This window comes from Branchiostoma belcheri, unplaced genomic scaffold, assembly GCF_001625305.1.
Source record: "Branchiostoma belcheri isolate BF01 breed outbred unplaced genomic scaffold, Haploidv18h27 scaffold28, whole genome shotgun sequence".
Taxonomy (NCBI): domain Eukaryota; kingdom Metazoa; phylum Chordata; class Leptocardii; order Amphioxiformes; family Branchiostomatidae; genus Branchiostoma; species Branchiostoma belcheri.
The window spans coordinates 711,805-731,385 of NW_017803887.1; the positions used below are offsets into that span (position 1 = coordinate 711,805).

Here is a 19,581-nt window from a genome sequence, read left to right on the forward strand (position 1 = left end):
AACCAACACCACCACACACAACAACACCACCCACCACACACACACACAGACAAACGCTACTGAAAACATAACCTTCTTGGCGAAGGTAATGACATAGTATGTTCAAACGTATATATGTGTAAATATAAAGAATAGAATGCTAAATATTTCTGCAAAATCAAGTGATAATACTCAAGCGGCGTTATTGGTACAATTGTGTAAATATAGTTTAAAATAATGATAATAATTGTTTTTACCTCTCGAGAAGAAATCGTTTTGCTGTAACTCTACTGCCAGGAGTCGCTTTTCCTTCTAGCTCCTGTTGCAGCATCTATGGAAAAACATGAAACAAACTTCGATCAAATTTGTTGCGTGTTCCGCTTTATCATGTTTTATCATTTCTACCTTTATGGTTTTATTCATCAATTCCACATTCAACCTTAGATACAGGAATGTTATATACACTTAAGAAATGTGACAATTCGTCAAAAGACCTTCACAATGTCCAAAGTATCTTCCTCTCATTGCAACACAACTTGCCACGGAAAAACTGATGCACTGCAAACTAAAAAGTATGCACAACAAATCAAAAAGAATTTTTAAAAAAGTTTAGAAAAAAAATTTTTAAACTCTGATTCCAAAATACTTCAACTTTGTAGCAGGTTGAAAAAATTGAGCACAGAAAGAAAAATTCAGTAAAAAAAATGTTGTGTTACTGCAATATTCGCGCCGCGAAAGTTGTCCTTCTGTACCTGACCCCTATGCTGTGAAAAAATCCTGGTGAGAACCCTGCTGTTATCAAATTTGTCCCTTGCTCCCCTCCCCCTCTCCCACCACAGTGAAAATCAGGCTCTGTGAACTTGTCCAATTTCCTCAGACCGTGAAATTCTGGTACTGGGAAGACAAAGTATAAAGAAATGTTCCAACCTTGTTCTTTGCAGTGAGGTTCTGAATCTGCTGCTTCGCATCTCGGAGTTGGTCCTTTTTGGCCTGAAGTTCTTCTGATGACTCTCTAAGCTGTAAGGTATTGTGAGAAATGTAAATATCCCTTTCTTGACTGTATGTTGCACAACAAAGTTGAGAAAGCAGGCCACAGTATCATGATAAATCAGAGAGTCTCTCTCTCTATCCAGTTTAATATCTTTTTTCCCCAAAGCTGGAGGTTAGACGTGCTTGCACCAAGTGCAACTCTTTTTTGAAGCAAGATTTTTCCGCCAAGACTTTAAAAAACTTTCCTTGCAAACATGAAATGTATAATAACAACTTCAGCCAAGGAGGTAGTGATTTCATTAGTATTCTTTGTAATTTTAGGCTATAAATGTATAATGTAGCATGACTTACACTTACACTGATCAAGGACATTATACAGAGATGTCCATGCACTGATGAACACACAAACCTGCGCTGTTTTTGATGACAATTCCTTTCTGTATCTTTCCGCATCATCGGCATATTTTCTTCGCGTTTCTTTTACTTTCTCATAGTCCCTGAAAGGCAAGCAGTGAAGTGAAGCTAGTAAGGTTCTTTTGTGGCAATTTAATGATAACTACAGAATGTGCATAATCTACATATATATATTAATGAGGAAGACGAACTCAAAGTTTTCTTTGAAAATATGGCACAATACCACAGTGACTCTATTCATATGTCTTTTACTTGATTCTGAAAAGACTTACACTATTTTTTTTCATATAAAGATGGAGGTCAGGATATTACAGTATGTAATTGTGAGGCTGGGGTTGTATAGGATAATTAGAATATAAGAAAACAGAAATGAACATGAAAACAGGAGAAGTACAGCAAATGCTTTTAATTTCTAATTTCTTAGTATTCAGCCTGAATATCAATTCATAATTTTTTATAAATATTTTTCAACTACAGATTCCACTAGTCACTGACGAAAAGTAGTGAATGGTACTTGAAATGTCTGACAGCTTTCAAAATCAAGTTTGCTTGAGTAACAGTTTTCTTGTGATATCAGAACTCAAATGACTTACTTTTTCAGGCTGTGATAGGCTGAGTAAAAGTTCTAAATGGGAACTATGCGGCTCCAGGACTGAGGGACGACTGTGTGTGCGAGATGTCGGTAGCTTGAGGAATGAATCCCCTCTACTATATATCAGAATTCAAATGACTTACTTTTTCTAAGACAGTTAAGTGCCTTGCCATGCTCTTGGCTGACTCTGCTCCCTCCCCCATGAGTTGTATCAAGTCTTCTGCTTCGCTGGAGCTTCCCTTGATCAACAGCTGTAGCCTATCAGAACAAGCGTAACATTTAAATGTGAACGTAATACAATCATCATTATGAGACAACCACGAAGGATGGGGAATAGGAAAAATACTAACAGTTATAGATAAAACAAGGTGCTAGAGGGACCAAACTCAAGTCATTTCTTCCAGAACACAAGAGCTACATGTATCTACCATCCAAAATTTGGGACCAGATCATGAGATGTCAAAAACCAGTTCTGCTGCAGTACCATAGCATTGCAAGCTGCCATGGGGCCCCCAATCTAATCATTTTGCGGTCTTATCAAGACCTACCTCCCTACCAAGTTTCATGACAATCCACCTAAAGCTCTTTGAGTTATTGTGCTAAACCATATACATACATACAAATACACACACAAGCGCTACCAAAAACACAAACCTTCTTGGCAAAAGTAACAATTGAAAAAAGATTATTAGAGAGACTGTAGGATTATTTGTAGAAAAGGACAGGGAAAGAAAGAAAGAGAGACACAGTAAAAGAGACATTTACCTCTCCAGTTCTACAAGTTTCTTTCTGAGCTTCTTGGCATCAGCCTCTGCTTGCTGTGCCTGTTTCTTATGGATGTCCACCAGCTTCATTTGTTGCTGCAACAGAGAAAAAATAACCTCTTCACAAAAACTATCATAAAATGAAAGAATGTACTGTAATGGTCATGCATTTTGTACAAAATTGAGCTATATTTTTAAAAAAATGTGTTGTTACAAGCTGTTTGTTTGTATGTTTGTTTAGGATCTCCGTTAATGTGAAGTTCACACTACTCTTCCTGGAGTCCGTAGTGAATAATCAGACTAGTATTTGTACCATCGCACATCGGGGCATGCCCCTACTCTTTTTTGAAAGGTGTGGTGGGTTCTTTAACATGCGTGGGGTGTGGCTCTTCCCAAACACGGGACCTCCATTTAACGTCCAATCCGAGATCTAGAGACATCCCTAGCCGAAGCTAGGTACTCTTTGTCTTTTCATACTAGTATCTCTGCATTGGATTGTTTTTTTCCAGTGTGTGTATTCTTCTCCCAGTCTTTAAAAAAATCAAGTTTCTTCAAAATACACATTGGCAAGTCCCTTTTTAAAAAGAGATTAGACAAACGTAAGTTCGTAACAACAAACTTCAGTTAAAGCCTCCACTGTGTATACTAGGGCTGGGTACCGGTTCAGCTGGACCTGTTTGGGCCTGAATAACATTCAAGAACCGAGTCCAAAAAACCTAAACGCAAAAACCTAATCATCGAACCTGATGTAAATTTCTGTTGATTTTAGAGTACATTTCGGTAGATTGTACAGACATCTTTAGGTAATCTGGTCATGGCAAGTGAAAAAAATAACCATGAATCAAACTAGATTAGCCTAAATCCATGTTTGTCTCTTTCTGTAACTGTGGGTTCCATTTTAGGTCGACAAAAAAGTTCACGGACCACGAGGTTTGTGGTAGTACCGAGCGATAGATAATATCATCAAGGCATATGACCCCATACACTCAAATTGCTCCTACTACTGTACTTCACTAATAAGGTCCAGGTTTAGGTCCGGACCTGGACCTGATCCTCTGAACCTGATCCGGACCTGGACCTGAATTTTCTGAACCGGTACCCAGCCCTATGTGGGACACAACATCAGCAACAGCTGCCTTTGCCCAATGAAACTGTAAAAAAATCTGGGTTTTGGGCAGGCACAGTTAGTGTACGTTCTGCCAATGTGCTATATCTAATCTTCATCAAATGAACTCTAAAATTAACAGAAATGTTCATCAGGTTCGATGATTAGGTTTTTGCGTTTAGGTTTTTTGGACTCGGTTCTTGAATGTTGTTCAGGTCCAAACAGGTCCAGCTGAACCGGTACCCAGCCCTAGTGTATACCTTAAGAGTCTTGTTTTTATCTTGCTCATCTTGAAGCTGCTCTGTCAGGTCACGTAGCGTGACTCTGATGGTGCCAAGTCTGTCCTCCAACTGGTCCTTCTCTTTGTACAAGTCACGTTTCTCCTTATCTGGAAAAAGGAGATACGGAATTAGAGTTAGAGCCACAAACGTCTTATCTCAAGGGTAACAAGTCTGAGAAAATAAGTGTTCATATTCAATCTATACATCTATGTCACTTGTAAATATCAACTTTAAAACTTACCTTTTTCGCTGAGTTTTGCCTTAGCAGCATTAAGTTCATTCTGTAGAAAAGAAGAAGAAAAAGTTTGCAAATGAATCATGAATTCAATAATATAAATATCATCATCAATGATACTTACCAGAAAGTAATAATAAAGTTAATCATTAATTACTCAACTGCTTTGTATGATTATTTTGGTCTTCATTTACTCATTCATACAGAATAAAATACAACTCTTATACTATACAGTAAAAACTGCCCAAACAACAAACAACATGGCCACCATCCGAGGAGTTGGCAGTTTTCCAACACATTTTTGTGGCACAACTATGTTGATCTTTTTCTCCCCAAACGTCATTATGAATCTAGCCTGGTATCCAGTCTGATTCGTGGTCGGGGCCGCAAGAGCTCTGGCCCGCCCGCCTCACATAAGCGTCCCGGTGTGTATTTCACGAGAGATTAATTAGCCCTCCACGAACCAGTCTGATTCGTGGTCGGGGCCGCAAGAGCTCTGGCCCGCCCGCCTCACATAAGCGTCCCGGTATTTCACGAGAGATTAATTAGCCCTCCGTGTTGGGGGAAACCAAATCCCCGAGCATACTGTCTCTAATTAGCGTAACACTCCTACCGGGACGGTCTGTTGCACTGGGCGGGGGAAGGTCTTAGAGGCCCCGAAGACACAACCTGCCTAAACACCCCAATACCCCCAATCACGATCAGACTGGATACCAGGCTATTATGAATCCAGGCAGCCTTATAGTGCAAGAAAATGTGTAAAACAACTTAAAATAGTGAAAATCTTACCCGGTACATAATATCGCTTTAATGGAATCATCAGGCACCTACCCTGAGAGCACTGGGGTCTTCCTCGTCATCATCATCAGGTTGGTCGAAGAACAGTTTGCTGATGATGGTTCGTGCCGTGATTTTTCTGCGACACTGTGGACAACTGCTGCCAGTGGGAGTCGCCAACCACCGCGACAAACTACAATGTAGAAAGACACATAAATTCATAATACATGTATCATATTAAAATCACCAGCAAGCACAAGACATCCTAGTAACCTTACAGGGTTCTCAGCAGGATTTTTTCACAGCATAGGGGTCAGGTACAGAAGGCCAACTTTTGCGGCACAAGTTGCACATTGAGCCTAAAAGTTTTGAAACTCATAACCCCCTGAGACACTATTTCTCACTATATTGGGGGACAGATTTTGTAAAGTTAAGGTTTTCCCTTTGCTATAGCTTAATTTCATTTTTTTGCAAGATTCATGAAGGTTCTCCCCCCAAAACACCCCTATGCTGGTTGAAAGACAGCATAGGGGTCAAAATCACAGCATAGGGGGTCCAAATCACAGCATAGGGGGTCCAAATCACAGCATCGGGGTCCAAATCACAGCATAGGGGGCCCCTATGCTCAAAAGGCCTGGCGAGAACACTGCTTATCCAGCATGCTAACTTAGTAAGGTACTGGTATGGCATGAAATTTGTATTGCTGATAGGGTCAGGAAGCAAGCTTAAGGAGAAGGTTATAATTAACTAAACGTCTAATAATGTATGGCCATGGTATGTTTTGTGTGACAGTTCCTTCGAATCCATATCGTGCAACTACATGATGCATAGGGTAGTGCGTGTGTTCAACTACTAGAAAGCAGTTTGTACCATTTTTAAAGTCTAACGTTATGGTACAATTAGGCCAGCGATCAAACTCAGGACCTAACAAATGCAAGGCAAACTAGAAAGGCCAATATTTGCTTTGGAGCAAATACAGCGATGGGTTCACCACATTTTACGACATGGCAGGGAAAGAATGAGAAACACAAGGGAAAACAATGATTTACATTGATATAACTATAATATGAAGTAAAATACAACTAAAACAACAGTTGGATAGCTATTCCCTACTTTATTGGTTAGGATTTTTAATTGCATAATGCAAACTGTTGATTTTCAAAATAAAAAAAAAACGTCCATGCCCCGCATTCCAATGCTGGAGCAGGAAAGCTTGAAATACCTACCAAAACACTTGAATACAGACATACTGTCAGTATGGAAATGATCTGTGCAGGTGTTAATCAAGTTAAATCCCAACAGCCAATCAGCAAGAAATGCTCTGTGCAGGTGGAAATGCTCTGAGCAGGTGTTAATCAAGTTAAATCCCAACAGCCAATCAGCAAGAAGAATAGAGGAAAGCTGCATGCCTATTGGTTGATGCCCTGCATTCCATTGTGATGACTCATGCCCAAACGTGGTAAACAAGGCACACTAATACAGTAATACATTTGCTATAACACAGCCAAAAAACTCAAATAAAACCATTCTAAAAGCCTGTATCACAATAATTTAAAAAACGCCTAGGGGTATTTGCCCACTGTACCTCCATACCAAATTTCAGGACCTTAGGCCCTAAAAGGAAGAAGCTGAATCCATTTAAAAAATGGCAGGAGAAGGAGGAGAAGAAGGAGAAGAAACATCAGAAAAAGCAATATGGTTTCACCACACCACTTCGTGGTGTGGTGAACCCATAACAATTATATCCACTAGCCATTACACCATTTCTTATTGTAACAATGAAACTGTTACTCACCATCCTTCATGGAATGTATGTCCACCTGAGAAAATTTCTTGTTAAGGTTCATATAATATACAATGTCTTTAGTTGATATTATAGAAGTTGAACTATTTCTATCCATTTCATCTAAAACAGCTCATCAAAACAAAGGATACATGGTGTAGCAGAGATGGGTTTGTCATCTGTGAAATGGTCCGTGCATATTGTACAGACCCCCTTCATGGTGGCTACATGCAAAGATCCACAGTCTGGGAAAAGTACAGCTAGAGTCTTTAACTAGCGTTTCATCAACTGCAATGTCACTCCAGACATCATCATAGTCAGTCTTTAACTTCTTGATCTTTTGTTTAAAATGCTGCTCTTGATTCAGTATTTTCACATGAACGTGTCGTCTAGTTGAGTGCTGAAAAAGAATGAAGAAGAATGATCATACCTAACGTCTTGCATATTTTTTGGAGATTGGGTAGCAATTATTGCCATATTATAAACACTAGCCTGCTGGATGACCAGGTTCCCAGGGCCTACACAGGCCAACTCCTTAGCTCAAGGGCCAAGATACCCCGAAGAAAATTTGGGCATGTTGGAGCCGAGGATCTGGCCTGTGTAGGCCCTGGAAACAAGTCATCTGGCATGGCATCCGGATCCAGGCTAGCAAAAAATTATATTATCAGGCTGATACTATGTTGTTGATACATGTAACACGACAATTTCTTATTCTATCCTGATATTTCATGATGTTAAACGTAAACAATATATTAAAAGAAGTCTGGGCACTATGAGAATAGTTAATAAAATATTTATAGAAAACAACAACGAGCATTCTCCCAGCACACCACCAGGAAAAATATGGGGGAGGGGGGCAAAAATTTTAGATTCAGGTGGGCCGGTCGTGGAGTTCTACTTCTTTTTGCACTACGGGCTACGTAAATGTGCCAAATGTGTCAGAAATATTTCAATACGACACTAAAAATTCCATAGCTAGGTATTTTACCTCGAAAACACAATCACCAAAAGTTTGAGCTACAAACCTTTCGCTTTTCTCCGGACGAATTTTGCTCTGTTTTGAAAATGGCGGCTGAAAGGAAGTCACGTGAGACGAAATATCGCGAGACTTGAGCCCAGCCTAATCTTCAAGCAGATGTTAGGAGGCAAATCGTGTGGCGCAGTCGGTAGCGCGTTCGGCTCACACCTAGGTCGCGGGTTCGAACCCTGCCCATGTCGCCGATCTTGTGCCCTTGGGAAAGGCACTTTACACGACTTTCATCACTTCACTCAGGTGGAAATGAGTACCTAGCTTGGGCAATAGAGACGTCCCTCGGATAGAACGTTAAATGGAGGTCACGTGTTTGGGAGAGCCACACCCCACGCACGTTAAAGAACCCACCGCACTTATCGAAAAGAGTAGGGGACCTTCCCGGTGTGAGTGGTTCAAAACCTTACAGTCCGGTCTTACGCAGCTTGTACATGTACGCACATGTACAAAACTGGTGTGTTACGCCTAAAGGCGGTTTACCGGTTATGCGAAACAAACAAACAAACAAACAAACAAACAAACAAACAAACAAACAAACAAATCGTTACATGTACGCATTGCTAGCTGCCCGGTTCTATCACAAATTCACGGTGAAATAAAAAGGAAGGAGGGCTTAACTGAATTCTCGCAACTTCTTAGAGACAGTTGTTTCTTTTTCTTTCTCTTTTCTTTCTTCTAACATCATTTTCAAGTGGAATAATAAAAGTTCTTTCTCTTAAAAACGTATTTCTCATCTCTAAGCCCCAAAAGACTCCGAAGTTCAGACAATCAACTGCGCCACGCGTACAAGACTAATCATGGGTTGTTTGTCACACGGCAGTACGAAACAGCCACCGAAGGAGACGGACACACATAACAAGACTGTCAGGAACAACAGCAACCTGTGCTTCAGGTATTCTACACAAGTTCTTACCAAGAGAACGCCAACTGAAGCTATTATGACTTGCTTAAAATGTTTGCTTCTGCCAGTGGTCAATCAGTTTATGCTAAATCTGTTGTGTAGATTGTTTTTTTTGTTGTTGTTGTTTTGTTTTGTTTTGTTTGAATCACGATTAAGTTTCTAAGCAGATGTTAAGGTGGAAGATTATTATGATATTTTATAACAGTAGCTAAGGCAAGAGTAGACACCTGCTATAGAAGCACGGCCGAAAGAACGTCGTTCAAGAATCTTCTTCCCAACATCTTTTGAGATTAGATTAGTTCTCAAGATCTTAACAGGGGTGTTGCGTCCTTATACCTTTGCTTGGTGACGTCATACTCCTGAGACTAATTCTGTTATAAACAGAATATTTAGATGGCCCATGGCACCTTGCTTCCGCCTGAGTCTTTAAAAGTGTTCTAGGCCCGATATTACTCTAATGTCGTCTCTACAAGGCCTCCTACAAAACAACGAACGTATAGCAATTGTATGCAACTCCAACAGCCGAAGTACTGTCACGACTGCGGTGGAAGGACATTAGTTCTATACATAGACACCAGAAGGCACTGTTAGTCTACAAGTCTCTCAACGGTCTGTTACCCGACTATATGAGACTAATGTTCACTTACTCTAGCGACAGGGCAGTCAGGACAACACGTCAAAGTGTATCAAACAGATTGCATGTACCGATGGTCCGTAGAGAGCTATACAGGAGATCGATAGCGTACTCGGGTGCCACGACATGGAACAGTTTACCGCCAAATATGTAAGAATAGCACCCTCAGTGGCAGCATTTAAGAACATGCTGCAATAATCCACTATGGAATTGATCAGGACTGGACCATAGAAACGATGCTGTGACTAGTGTAAGTTGTAATGAAATTGTAATACGTTAATTTTGAAGCTATTGTGTTATCGGGACCCCTGGCCTCTCCCACCTTGAGCACTTGAAAAGCGGCTATGGCCGAAGTGTAATCTTTCAAGGCTAAATAAGTCGAAAAAAAAATGTGTCACAACCAAAATACTTGTATCATATAATTATGCTGCTGCTTCCTGTCATAAAGGTACAAAATAATGTCTCTTTTCAAAGTAAAAACGTTGGGGGTGTCATAATCTGCAACAACCTTTTTTTCATTAATCGTACAAACAAATGGGTAGTCCCTTCTGCCGTTGAGGCTAATTTCCAAGGGAGCCCATGCAAGCATTGCAAGAAAAGAATGTAGCATGAAATAATAATAATAAAAGTTGAAATATGGAACCTGGCAGGAAAGTAAGGCTCAAGTTTCTCAAATTGTCGTCTTGCAAAAAACCTTTCTCTTACCTAAGGAATTATGGTCAACAAGAACAAAAGCTCACTTTTCTCGATCCAAAAAGGCAAAGCTTATATTGTCTCCATCCGGCAAAGCCCCAACTCTCTTTATTCACAAAGATTGCAACACATTTCATCCAAGAAAGCAACGGACTTATCTTGATCCCAAAACGTACCGCACGTTTCTTCTTTTTGTCCAAAAAGCACCACTCTTTTCTTTCTCCGTTCATGCAAGAAAGCAATGCACTTCTGTTTTTTTTTAATGCAAAAAGGACTGCACTTTTATCTCTTCAAATTCATTCAAGATGAACAATCCATGGCCAGACAATTGACTCCAGCATTGGTATAAGACTAATCTTTGGTGTTTTTTTTTTTGTCACGGCATTACGGATCAGCTAGCTACCGAAGGAAGCTGACACACCCTACAATAACAACAGCAACCTGTGCCATTCTACACGAGTTCCTACCCAGAAATGACCAACAGACACCTTTCTGACTGACTTGAAAGGTATGTGCCTTCCAGCTGATTCGAGGTACAATCAGTCGTGTGGATAGTTTGTTAAATCTTTATGATGAAATTAAAGAAAAAACAGTCAGAGCTTGTTTTATACACCTAACGGGAGATCTTTTATTGGCAACAGCAGACGAGACTGAATGTCCCAATGTTCGGTCAAAACGAAGAATAGTGACTGTTTAGTTTAAAGTACGGCTTCAAATATAGGGAGCGAAAACCTTTAAAATAAAGTGTTAATTTGTCTATTTCTGCGTTTGATTTCCATGCCTGGAAAGTTTCAAGTTACAGAAACGTCAGGATTAAACAACTTGAAATATCATCAATATTCAAAAAGCCTTCCCCAGACAATCACCAAGGCCACGGTAAATGAAACTGTTAGTTCCATGGTGTAAATTGACGACGTTTTTTCCTCCTGTTTCTTCTTTGTCTTCTGTCCTATGATAAGAATTGTTTCGATTTCGTCATTTTGGGGCCAAAAAAAACTTACATTTAGTATGAAAATCAATGTGATTAACAAGCACTGTATGTGTATTGGGAACTTCATGGGGCTACTGAACAATTGATACTGGAAGTCCCCCTTAGCCAGAGGAAGGGTCAGAAGGCAGACCTTTAGAGTTGTTAGTGACTGGAATGCTCTGCCACAGTCCGTAGTCGACTCAAAAACAGTGAACGAGTTTAAGACACAGTTAGACAAACAATGGGAGGGTATGAAGTACAAAACTTGAGTGAAGTTCGAGACCGGGATTACTACAGGCAAGCCTTCTCATCCCGAACATGGTATCAAGGTATCAAGGTAGCACTGTAAGTAAATTTAACATCGTTTTCAAGTGGAATAAAATGTTTTCTTATCTCTATCAAAAACAAAAAAAAAACACCGTATTTCTCATCTCTAAGCCCCAAAAGACACCGAAGTTCAGACAATCAACTGCGCCACGCGTACAAGACTAATCATGGGTTGTTTGTCACACGGCAGTACGAAACAGCCACCGAAGGAGACGGACACACAACAAGACTGTCAGGAACAACAGCAACCTGTGCTCCAGGTATTCTACACAAGTTCTTACTCAGAGAGTGCCATCTGAAGCTATCATGACTGGTTTAAAATGTCTGCTTCTGCCAGTGGTCAATCAGTTTATGCTAAATCTGTTATGTAGATGGTTTGTTTTGTTTTGTTTGAATCACGATAAAGTTTCTAAGCAGATGTTAAGGTGGAAGTTTATTGTGATATTTTATAACAGTAGCTAAGGCAAGCGTAGACAACTGCTATAGAAGCACGGCAGAAAGAACGCCGTTCAAGAATCTTCTTCCCAACATCTTTTGAGATTAGATTAGTTCTCAAGATCTTAACAGGGGTGTTGCGTCCTTATACCTTTGCTTGGTGACATCATACTCCTGTTATAAACAGAAAATTTAGATGGCCCATGGCACCTTGCGTCCGCCTGAGTCTTTAAAAGTGTTCTAGGCCCGATGTTACTCTAATGTCGTCTCTACAAGGGCTTAGGCCTCCTACACAACGAACGTATAGCAATTAGCAACTGTATCACAACCAAAATACTTGTATCATATAATTATGCTGCAGCTTCCTGTCAAAAAGGTACAAAATAATGTCTCTTTTCAAAGTAAAAAGGTTGGGGGTGTCATAATCTGCAACAACCTTTTTTTTTATTAATCTTACCAAAAATGGGTTGTCCCTTATGTCGTTGAGGCTAATTTCCAAGGTAGCCCATGGAAGCATGATACAAGAAAAGAATGTAGCATAAAATAATTATAATAAAATTTGAAATATGGAACCTGCCTGGCAGGAAAGTATGGCTCACGTTTCTCAAATTGTCGTCTTGCAAAAAACCTTTCTCTTACCTAAGGAATTATGGTCAACAAGAACAAAAGCTCACTTTTCTCGATCCAAAAAGGCAAAGCTTATCTTGTCTCCATCCGGAAAAGCCCCAAATCTCTTTATTCACAAAGATTGCAACACATTTTATACAAGAAAGGAACGCACTTATTTTGCTGAAACGTCTGACGTTTTCAAAATCATATCCAGTTGCTTGAGTAACTGCTTTTTGGCGTATCGTATTACCTGGATGTCTAACCTTCATCGACAACGCACTTATCTTGATCCAAAAACGTAATGTAACATAAAATAATAATGATAAAATTTGAAATATAGAACCTGGCAGGAAAGTAAGGCTCACATTTCTCAAATTGTCGTCTTGCAAGAAACCTTTCTCTTACCTGAGGAATTATGGTCAACAAGAACAAAAGCTCACTTTTCTCGATCCAAAAAGGCAAAGCTTATATTGTCTCCATCCGGCAAAGCCCCAACTCTCTTTATTCACAAAGATTGCAACACATTTCATCCAAGAAAGCAACGGACTTTTCTTGATCCCAAAACGTACCGCACGTTTCTTCTTTTTGTCCAAAAAGCACCACTCTTTTCTTTCTCCGTTCAAGAAAGCAATGCACTTCTGTTTTTTTAATGCAAAAAGGACTGCACTTTTATCTCTTCAAATTCATTCAAGATGAACAATCCATGGCCAGACAATCGACTCCAGCATGTGTATAAGGCTAATCTTGGGTTGTTTGTCAAACGGCATTACAGATCAGCTACCGAAGAAGGAGCTCGAGGCTGACACACCCTACAAGAACAACAGCAACCTGTGTTAGAGGCATTCTACACCCAGAAATGACCAAACAGACTTGAAAGGTATGTGTCTGTCAGCTGATTCGAGCTGATTATCAGTTGTGTAGATAGTTTGTTATATCTTTACGATGAACTTAAAACATCAGTCAGAGCTTGTTTTTATACACCTAAGGGCATGTTGATTTGATTATATGGATGACATCCTCCGGGAGCCCCAAAACTGATGCGCGCGTGCGAATAAAAAAATGTTTTGCAAAAAAAAGTTCTTTTCATTATGAAATCTACGTGGTCATGAGGATTGAGCAAATGGCACAGAATATGGTTTGGCGAATAATCAAGTCTTCAAGTTCATTTCTTTACAATTTCGTCTTTTTTTCGTTTGATTTTGGCATTCTACGACATTGGTATAATTTTTTTGTAACTTATGGTATATTTTTGCTCATTTTGCAACTGTTTTGTACGATTTACAGTATGGTTGAAAACTTTTTTTTTTGGAAACGGCCGAAAATTCATGCGCGCGCGGATGTCATCCATATAATCAAATCAACATGGCCTAACGTCAGATCTTTTATTGGCAACAGCAGACGAGACTGAATGTCCCAATGTTCGGTCAAAACGAAGAATAGTGACTGTTTAGTTTAAAGTACGGCTTCAAATATAGGGAGCGAAAACCTTTAAAATAAAGTGTTAATTTGTCTATTTCTGCGTTTGATTTCCATGCCTGGAAAGTTCAAGTAATAGAAACGTCAGGATAAAACAGCTTGAAATATCATCAGTATTCAAAAAGCCTTCCCCAGACAATCACCAAGGCCACGGTAAATGAAACTGTTAGTTGCATGGTGTAAATTGAAGACGTTCTTTCTTCTTTTCTTCTCTGTCTTCTGTCCTTTGGTCAAATTGATTCGAATTATTCATTTTGGGGGAAAAAAAAAAACTTAAAACTGGAGATTTTTGTTCTATTGGTATTTTTGTAAAGGCTTTACATTTTTTTTTACCATTTCCCGTCATACAATGTATATGTTGGAAATTTGATAAGTGTGTCCGCTATGCAAGTATCAACAGGAATCCATCAACAATTTTGTCATAAACGCCATTAAAATGGTAAAAATGGATAAATTTTAAACTGTTTTCAGGTCAAAATGTACTGTAAACAGGGTGTGGCCGTATTTGGAATACAGAGCAATGCAGCTGTATGGGGTTTTTAGCGCGACGGGTGGGGGAGGGAGGTAAAACAATACTGAAAGGCACTACATTGGGGCTTTGGGAATTCTTTCTACGGAAAACTACTATATGGTATTTTCGAGAAGAGAAAATTATGTGATTAACAAGCACTGTATGTGTATTGGGAACTTAACGGGGCTACTAAGCACTTGGTACTAGAGAGCACATAGAAAAGGTTGATATGGAACAGTCAATTTGGGAATGAGGGGGGGGGGTGGAGTGAAATATGCTGCATCATCTCCCGAGCAAATGTCTGCCCTTCTAGTTTCATCTTGATTTTCAGACTCGAATTATTTCTCATTTGAGATCCAGGATATAAAATTGGTTTGGCCTTACAGGGGAACTTCCTGTTCTATTTAGGTGTCAGGACACCATGGGAGGGCTGCGACGCTTGCTGATTTTCCTTCTCGTCGTCCTGAAAGAGCCCAACATGCCAGAAGCTGACTGCAGCTGTGTACCATCATCAGACTGCGAGTGCCCCGACCGAGGTTTCACCAACATCCCACAGGACCTCCCAAGGTCCATCTCTGGCTTAGAGTTAAGACGTAATCTTATTACAACCGTAAACCGGCCCCTGTTGGCGAGGTATATAAATTTGACAAACTTGGGTCTGTCAGGAAACCAGATAACAAAGATTACGGCAGATACATTTACATATCTACCAAAACTCAAACAGTTGGACCTGTCGAAAAGCAACATAACAGAGATACAGCCTGGTGCCTTTCAAAAGCTGCCCTTGCTGGAATCATTGACGGTGCATTCCAACCACATAACAATGATTCAGACAGGTACATTCGCAAACCTATCCCGTTGCGAATTTTTGTACCTGTCCTTCAACAAGATAACTATCATCAGTTCTGGCACATTTGACAATCTGCCCCGACTCAAAAGGCTGCACCTGTGCCAAAACCAGATAACAGAGATTCAAACTGGTGCGTTTGCTAATTATCTACCCCAACTCGAACGGTTGGACCTGTCCTCCAACAAGATAACTATCATCAGTTCTGGCACATTTGAAAATCTTCCCAAACTCCAAAGGCTGTACCTGAACAAAAACCAGATAAAAGAGATTCAAACTGGTGCGTTTGCAAATCTACCCCAACTCGAAATGTTGGACCTGAACTCCAACAAGATAACTATCATCAGTTCTGGCACATTTGAAAATCTGCCCAAACTCCAAAGGCTGTGCCTGTTTGGAAACCAGATAACAGAGATTCAAACTGGTGCGTTTGCAAATCTGCTCCAACTCGAAAGGTTGGACCTGTCCTACAACAAGATAACTATCATCAGGTCTGCCACATTTGAAAATCTGCCCAAACTCCAAACGCTGTACCTAAAAAATAACCAGATAACAGAGAATCAAACTGGTGCGATTGCAAATCTACCCCAACTCGAAGGGTTGGACCTGGCCTACAACCAGATAACTATCATCAGTTCTGGCACATTTGAAAATCTTCCCAAACTCCAAGGGCTGTACCTAAACAAAAACCAGATAAAAGAGATTCAAACTGGTGTGTTTGCAAGTTTACCCCAACTCGAAATGTTGTACCTGAACTCCAACAAGATAACTATCATCAGTTCTGGCACATTTGACAATCTGCCCCGACTCAAAAGGCTGAACCTGTTCCAAAACCAGATAACAGAGATTCAAACTGGTGCGTTTGCTAATCTACCCCAACTCGAACGGTTGGACCTGTCCTCCAACAAGATAACTATCATCAGTTCTGGCACATTTGAAAATCTGCCCAAACTCCAATGGCTGAACCTGGCCCAAAACCAGATAACAGAGATTCAGGCCGGTGCACTTGAAAATCTACCCCGACTCCTTTGTCTAATCCTGTTTCGAAACCAGATAACAGAGATTCAGGCCGGTACATTTACAAATCTAACCCTTCTCAAGATCTTGAACCTGTCCTTCAATAAGATGTCTGTTATTCCCCCTTCAGCTTTTGATTTGTTGTTATCTATTCGCACCGTAAATCTGAAAAGAAACCCTTGGCGGTGTGACTGTAGAATGGCTCCTTTCAGGATGAATATCACCAAGTTCCCATCATTTAAGGACCAGATAATATGCGCCCAACCCGCCAAATTCAAGGGACAGAACCTTAAAGATATCAATCCTGAAAAAATGATATGTAAAGATAGCCAATTACAACGTGTTGATAACTTTTACAACGGCACCGTCACCTCTCGCTATCACTGGATATTCAGGAACAATGCTGGCTCGACGGCACATCCTGTAGGCAACTATACTGGTTTAACAATAGCAACACTAACTACATCCCGTACAATCACAGCAGACGCCAGTACCCTCAGTATCATTGCCACAGCAGACGCCAGTATCCTCAGTATCATTGTCCCTGTCTGTGGTTTAGTAGCTGGCATTGTCCTGATAGGCGCCACCATTCTTATAGTGTGGTGCAAGATGAAGACCAGGCATCCTCCTTTAGGACTGAATCCCAATGTTGTTGCTGACAACACCACCACACATAGTGTAATGACCAGTGACTTTGACCACCAGTATATCGACCAACATAATCAGACAGGGCAGAGTCAGTCTAAATCCATTACTGAATCCAACACAAAAACCACAGCTACTGTGATGACCAGTAGTCATGATCAGACAGGGCAGGGTCAGTCTCAGACCATCACTGAAGCCAACACAACAACCACTGTGACAACCACTGTAGTGACCAGTGACCATGATGATTACCTGTATGAAGATCACTGAAGCCAACACAACAACCACTGTGACAACCACTGTAGTGACCAGTGACCATGATGATTACCTGTATGAAGATATGGACCAACATAATCCCAGTGACCATGATCCCCAGTATGTAAATAGCGACCAGCATACTACTAATACCAGTGACCATGATGATCACCAGTATGAAAATAGTGACCAACATAACCAGACAGGGCAGAGTCAGTCTCGATCCATTACTGAGTCCAACATAAACACCACAGCTACTGTGATGGCCAGTAGTCATGATCAGACAGGGCAGGGTCAGTCAAAAGCCATCAATGAATCCAGTACAAACACCACAGCTGCAGTAGTGGCCAGTAGTCATGATCAGACAGGGCAGGGTCAGTCTCAGGCCATCACTACTGAATCCTTGGATGCTAGAAATCTTTATTATGCCACAGGGACTACAGTCTCACAGCTAAATCCTATGTACGATGAAATCCGGGAACAAGATGATTAAATCCACATTTCAACAGCATGAAGACTAGTAAATCTGATCAGTAACAGAGAACAAAATGTATCTTCTAAAAGAACACTGAGAGATCTGTTGGATCTATACTCTCACAATAGTCTCATTTATGTTGAATCCCTTCTCGAGGAACCAAACACTTAGAAAGTCCATGGACACATTTTGAAAAAAAATTCAACAAAAAGTTGTGAAACTAGGCATTTTCCATATCACATTTGTGTAACTGTCTCCACTCTTAATTTTAGAATCCACCACTAAAACACCCTTTATCATTCAATGTTTTGGAAAGTTTGTAAATGAGAGTAGAGATTTCCATCCGACAGAGATACGAATCGGAGTATGTATAAAGGTATTTACTTCAAAGACAATAAGGACTTTCCAACTGCAATTCGTGTCAATTTCGACGTACGTGAGTAGATCAAACCTTACAGCCTGGTTTTACGCAACTTGTTATGTACTTTTACTGTACAAAACTGATTAAACCTTAAGGTCTCATTCATGTATTACTAAACTAGTACCAACCCAAAACGTAAACGGCTGTATGAAAGTGTGTTTATGTTGGTGAGAAAATTCTTTTTAGCCAGCCCAATGAATTTAAAACGTCAATGTAGTGAAAGCTTGTTTTTAATTGAGGAAATTAGGACGTAATCGTTGGCAGCCGCGCGATAGGTCGGATGTAGACAGTGTTTTGGGTAGTAGTCATATGTTTGAAGCGTGAAAGGGCCTCTTGCGGGGAGCCACTAGCTTGTAATTGCCATAAAAAGGCATTGTGTATATAAAAGCCATTGGCAATTTCTTCATGTGATGTATAGAGTAAATGTACTGAACCCATAAGTGTATAGGACCAGTATACGCTTATATGTGCAACCCGTATACATGTGTATATATGGGCCCAGCAGTACAAGGGCATAGTGATGTGTTAACAATGATATAGAGAACCTGCCTACCTGCCTAAATGCTTAGGCCAGAACTGGCCCCTTGCTCCTCTTCATTTTTTCCCGCCAGGCATCACGGTCCTTAGCCTTTCGTTCAGCGTACTTGAGGGACCACCCCGTGTCCTGTACTATCTGTACTATCTTTTAGGGGGTCTTCCTCTAGGTCTGGGGTTTGTGAAATCCTGATGGTAGGCCCCATATACCAAAGAGTCTGGGGGTCTCCTCTGAACGTGACCAAACCACCACAGCCTTCTTTTACGAATGTCGTCGATTATGGTATTTTCCATTCCCAGCATGACTCTGATTTCCTCATTTCTGATGTGGTCTATCCATGAGACATTCAGGATAGCTTGCAGGCATCTCATTTCAAAAGCCAATAGGAGTAGGAATAGAGAACATGTTACAGCATTGTTATATATTTAGTATTACAGCCCAGCGAGTCAGTTCACGCGATGAGTTGAGAGTAAAGTACGGACCAGTAATCGCACAGGTTTGGCCTGTGATCTGTAGCCAACTGCAAATGCCTTTTACTTAAAGTGGTAAATTGATGTCTTTATATGAAGTTTTAAATACTTAAATCTTCTCTGTCTGTATCTTAATGAAAAAGATATTGTACCTGTTTTTTTTAAATATCTAGCGTTTTTTCATAATACATAAATTGCATATGCATATTAAATGAACACAACAAAGTGACGACGTGTTAAAGTTATAGACACGTATATACGCACCGCCAGTTGTACAGCACGAGAAATGATGTTTCAAGGTAAATTAACAATGTAAAGCATTACCAAGAATTATTGTCCTTGAAAATCATTACTAATGACGCTAGGTCAAACATGCATGACATTTATGGGAAATAGAGGCTCATAGCTTT

At 40.3% G+C, this 19,581-nt stretch overlaps 3 protein-coding genes and 1 long non-coding RNA gene across 4 annotated transcripts in view; 1 reads left to right on the top strand and 3 right to left on the bottom strand.

Annotated features, from left to right (window-relative positions):
* Positions 1 to 1,341, bottom strand: part of LOC109472521 — a 4,896-nt gene extending 3,555 nt beyond the window's left edge. The window contains exons 1-3 of the mRNA XM_019772303.1: positions 1,327 to 1,341; positions 907 to 996; positions 237 to 310 (exon numbers count right to left, since the gene is read on the bottom strand). Coding sequence (XP_019627862.1) covers positions 237 to 310; positions 907 to 996; positions 1,327 to 1,341 — 179 coding nt within the window. The remainder of the gene's footprint in view (positions 1 to 236; positions 311 to 906; positions 997 to 1,326) is intronic.
* On the bottom strand, positions 903 to 8,095 carry LOC109472695 (E3 ubiquitin-protein ligase TRAIP-like). The gene is made up of 10 exons (XM_019772543.1): positions 7,946 to 8,095; positions 7,073 to 7,320; positions 6,933 to 6,957; positions 5,192 to 5,330; positions 4,367 to 4,406; positions 4,105 to 4,232; positions 2,741 to 2,835; positions 2,119 to 2,233; positions 1,379 to 1,466; positions 903 to 996 (listed from the first exon to the last, which is right to left on the bottom strand). The coding sequence occupies exons 2-9, from the start codon at positions 7,137 to 7,139 to the stop codon at positions 1,458 to 1,460; spliced, it is 618 nt and encodes a 205-aa protein (XP_019628102.1). The 5' UTR covers positions 7,140 to 7,320; positions 7,946 to 8,095; the 3' UTR covers positions 903 to 996; positions 1,379 to 1,457.
* A 6,832-nt stretch (positions 8,096 to 14,927) lies between these two features.
* LOC109472522 (insulin-like growth factor-binding protein complex acid labile subunit) lies at positions 14,928 to 16,587 on the top strand. The gene is made up of 2 exons (XM_019772305.1): positions 14,928 to 16,353; positions 16,583 to 16,587. The coding sequence occupies exons 1-2, from the start codon at positions 14,928 to 14,930 to the stop codon at positions 16,585 to 16,587; spliced, it is 1,431 nt and encodes a 476-aa protein (XP_019627864.1).
* A 583-nt stretch (positions 16,588 to 17,170) lies between these two features.
* Positions 17,171 to 19,274, bottom strand: LOC109472740. Its single transcript, XR_002140383.1, has 3 exons — positions 19,105 to 19,274; positions 17,344 to 18,711; positions 17,171 to 17,267 (listed from the first exon to the last, which is right to left on the bottom strand). It is a non-coding gene; the product is annotated as an uncharacterized LOC109472740 (long non-coding RNA).
* Positions 19,275 to 19,581: the final 307 nt, after the last annotated feature.

Coding starts and splice junctions, on each gene's coding strand:
- LOC109472695 (XM_019772543.1), bottom strand. CDS start 7,139: ATGAAGGGGGTCTGTACAATATGCACGGACCATTTCACAGATGACAAA. Junction 4,407..5,191: donor AAGACCCCAGTGCTCTCAGG/GTAGGTGCCTGA, acceptor TCTTTTCTACAG/AATGAACTTAATGCTGCTAA. Junction 4,233..4,366: donor GGCAAAACTCAGCGAAAAAG/GTAAGTTTTAAA, acceptor TCCTTTTTCCAG/ATAAGGAGAAACGTGACTTG.
- LOC109472522 (XM_019772305.1), top strand. CDS start 14,928: ATGGGAGGGCTGCGACGCTTGCTGATTTTCCTTCTCGTCGTCCTGAAA.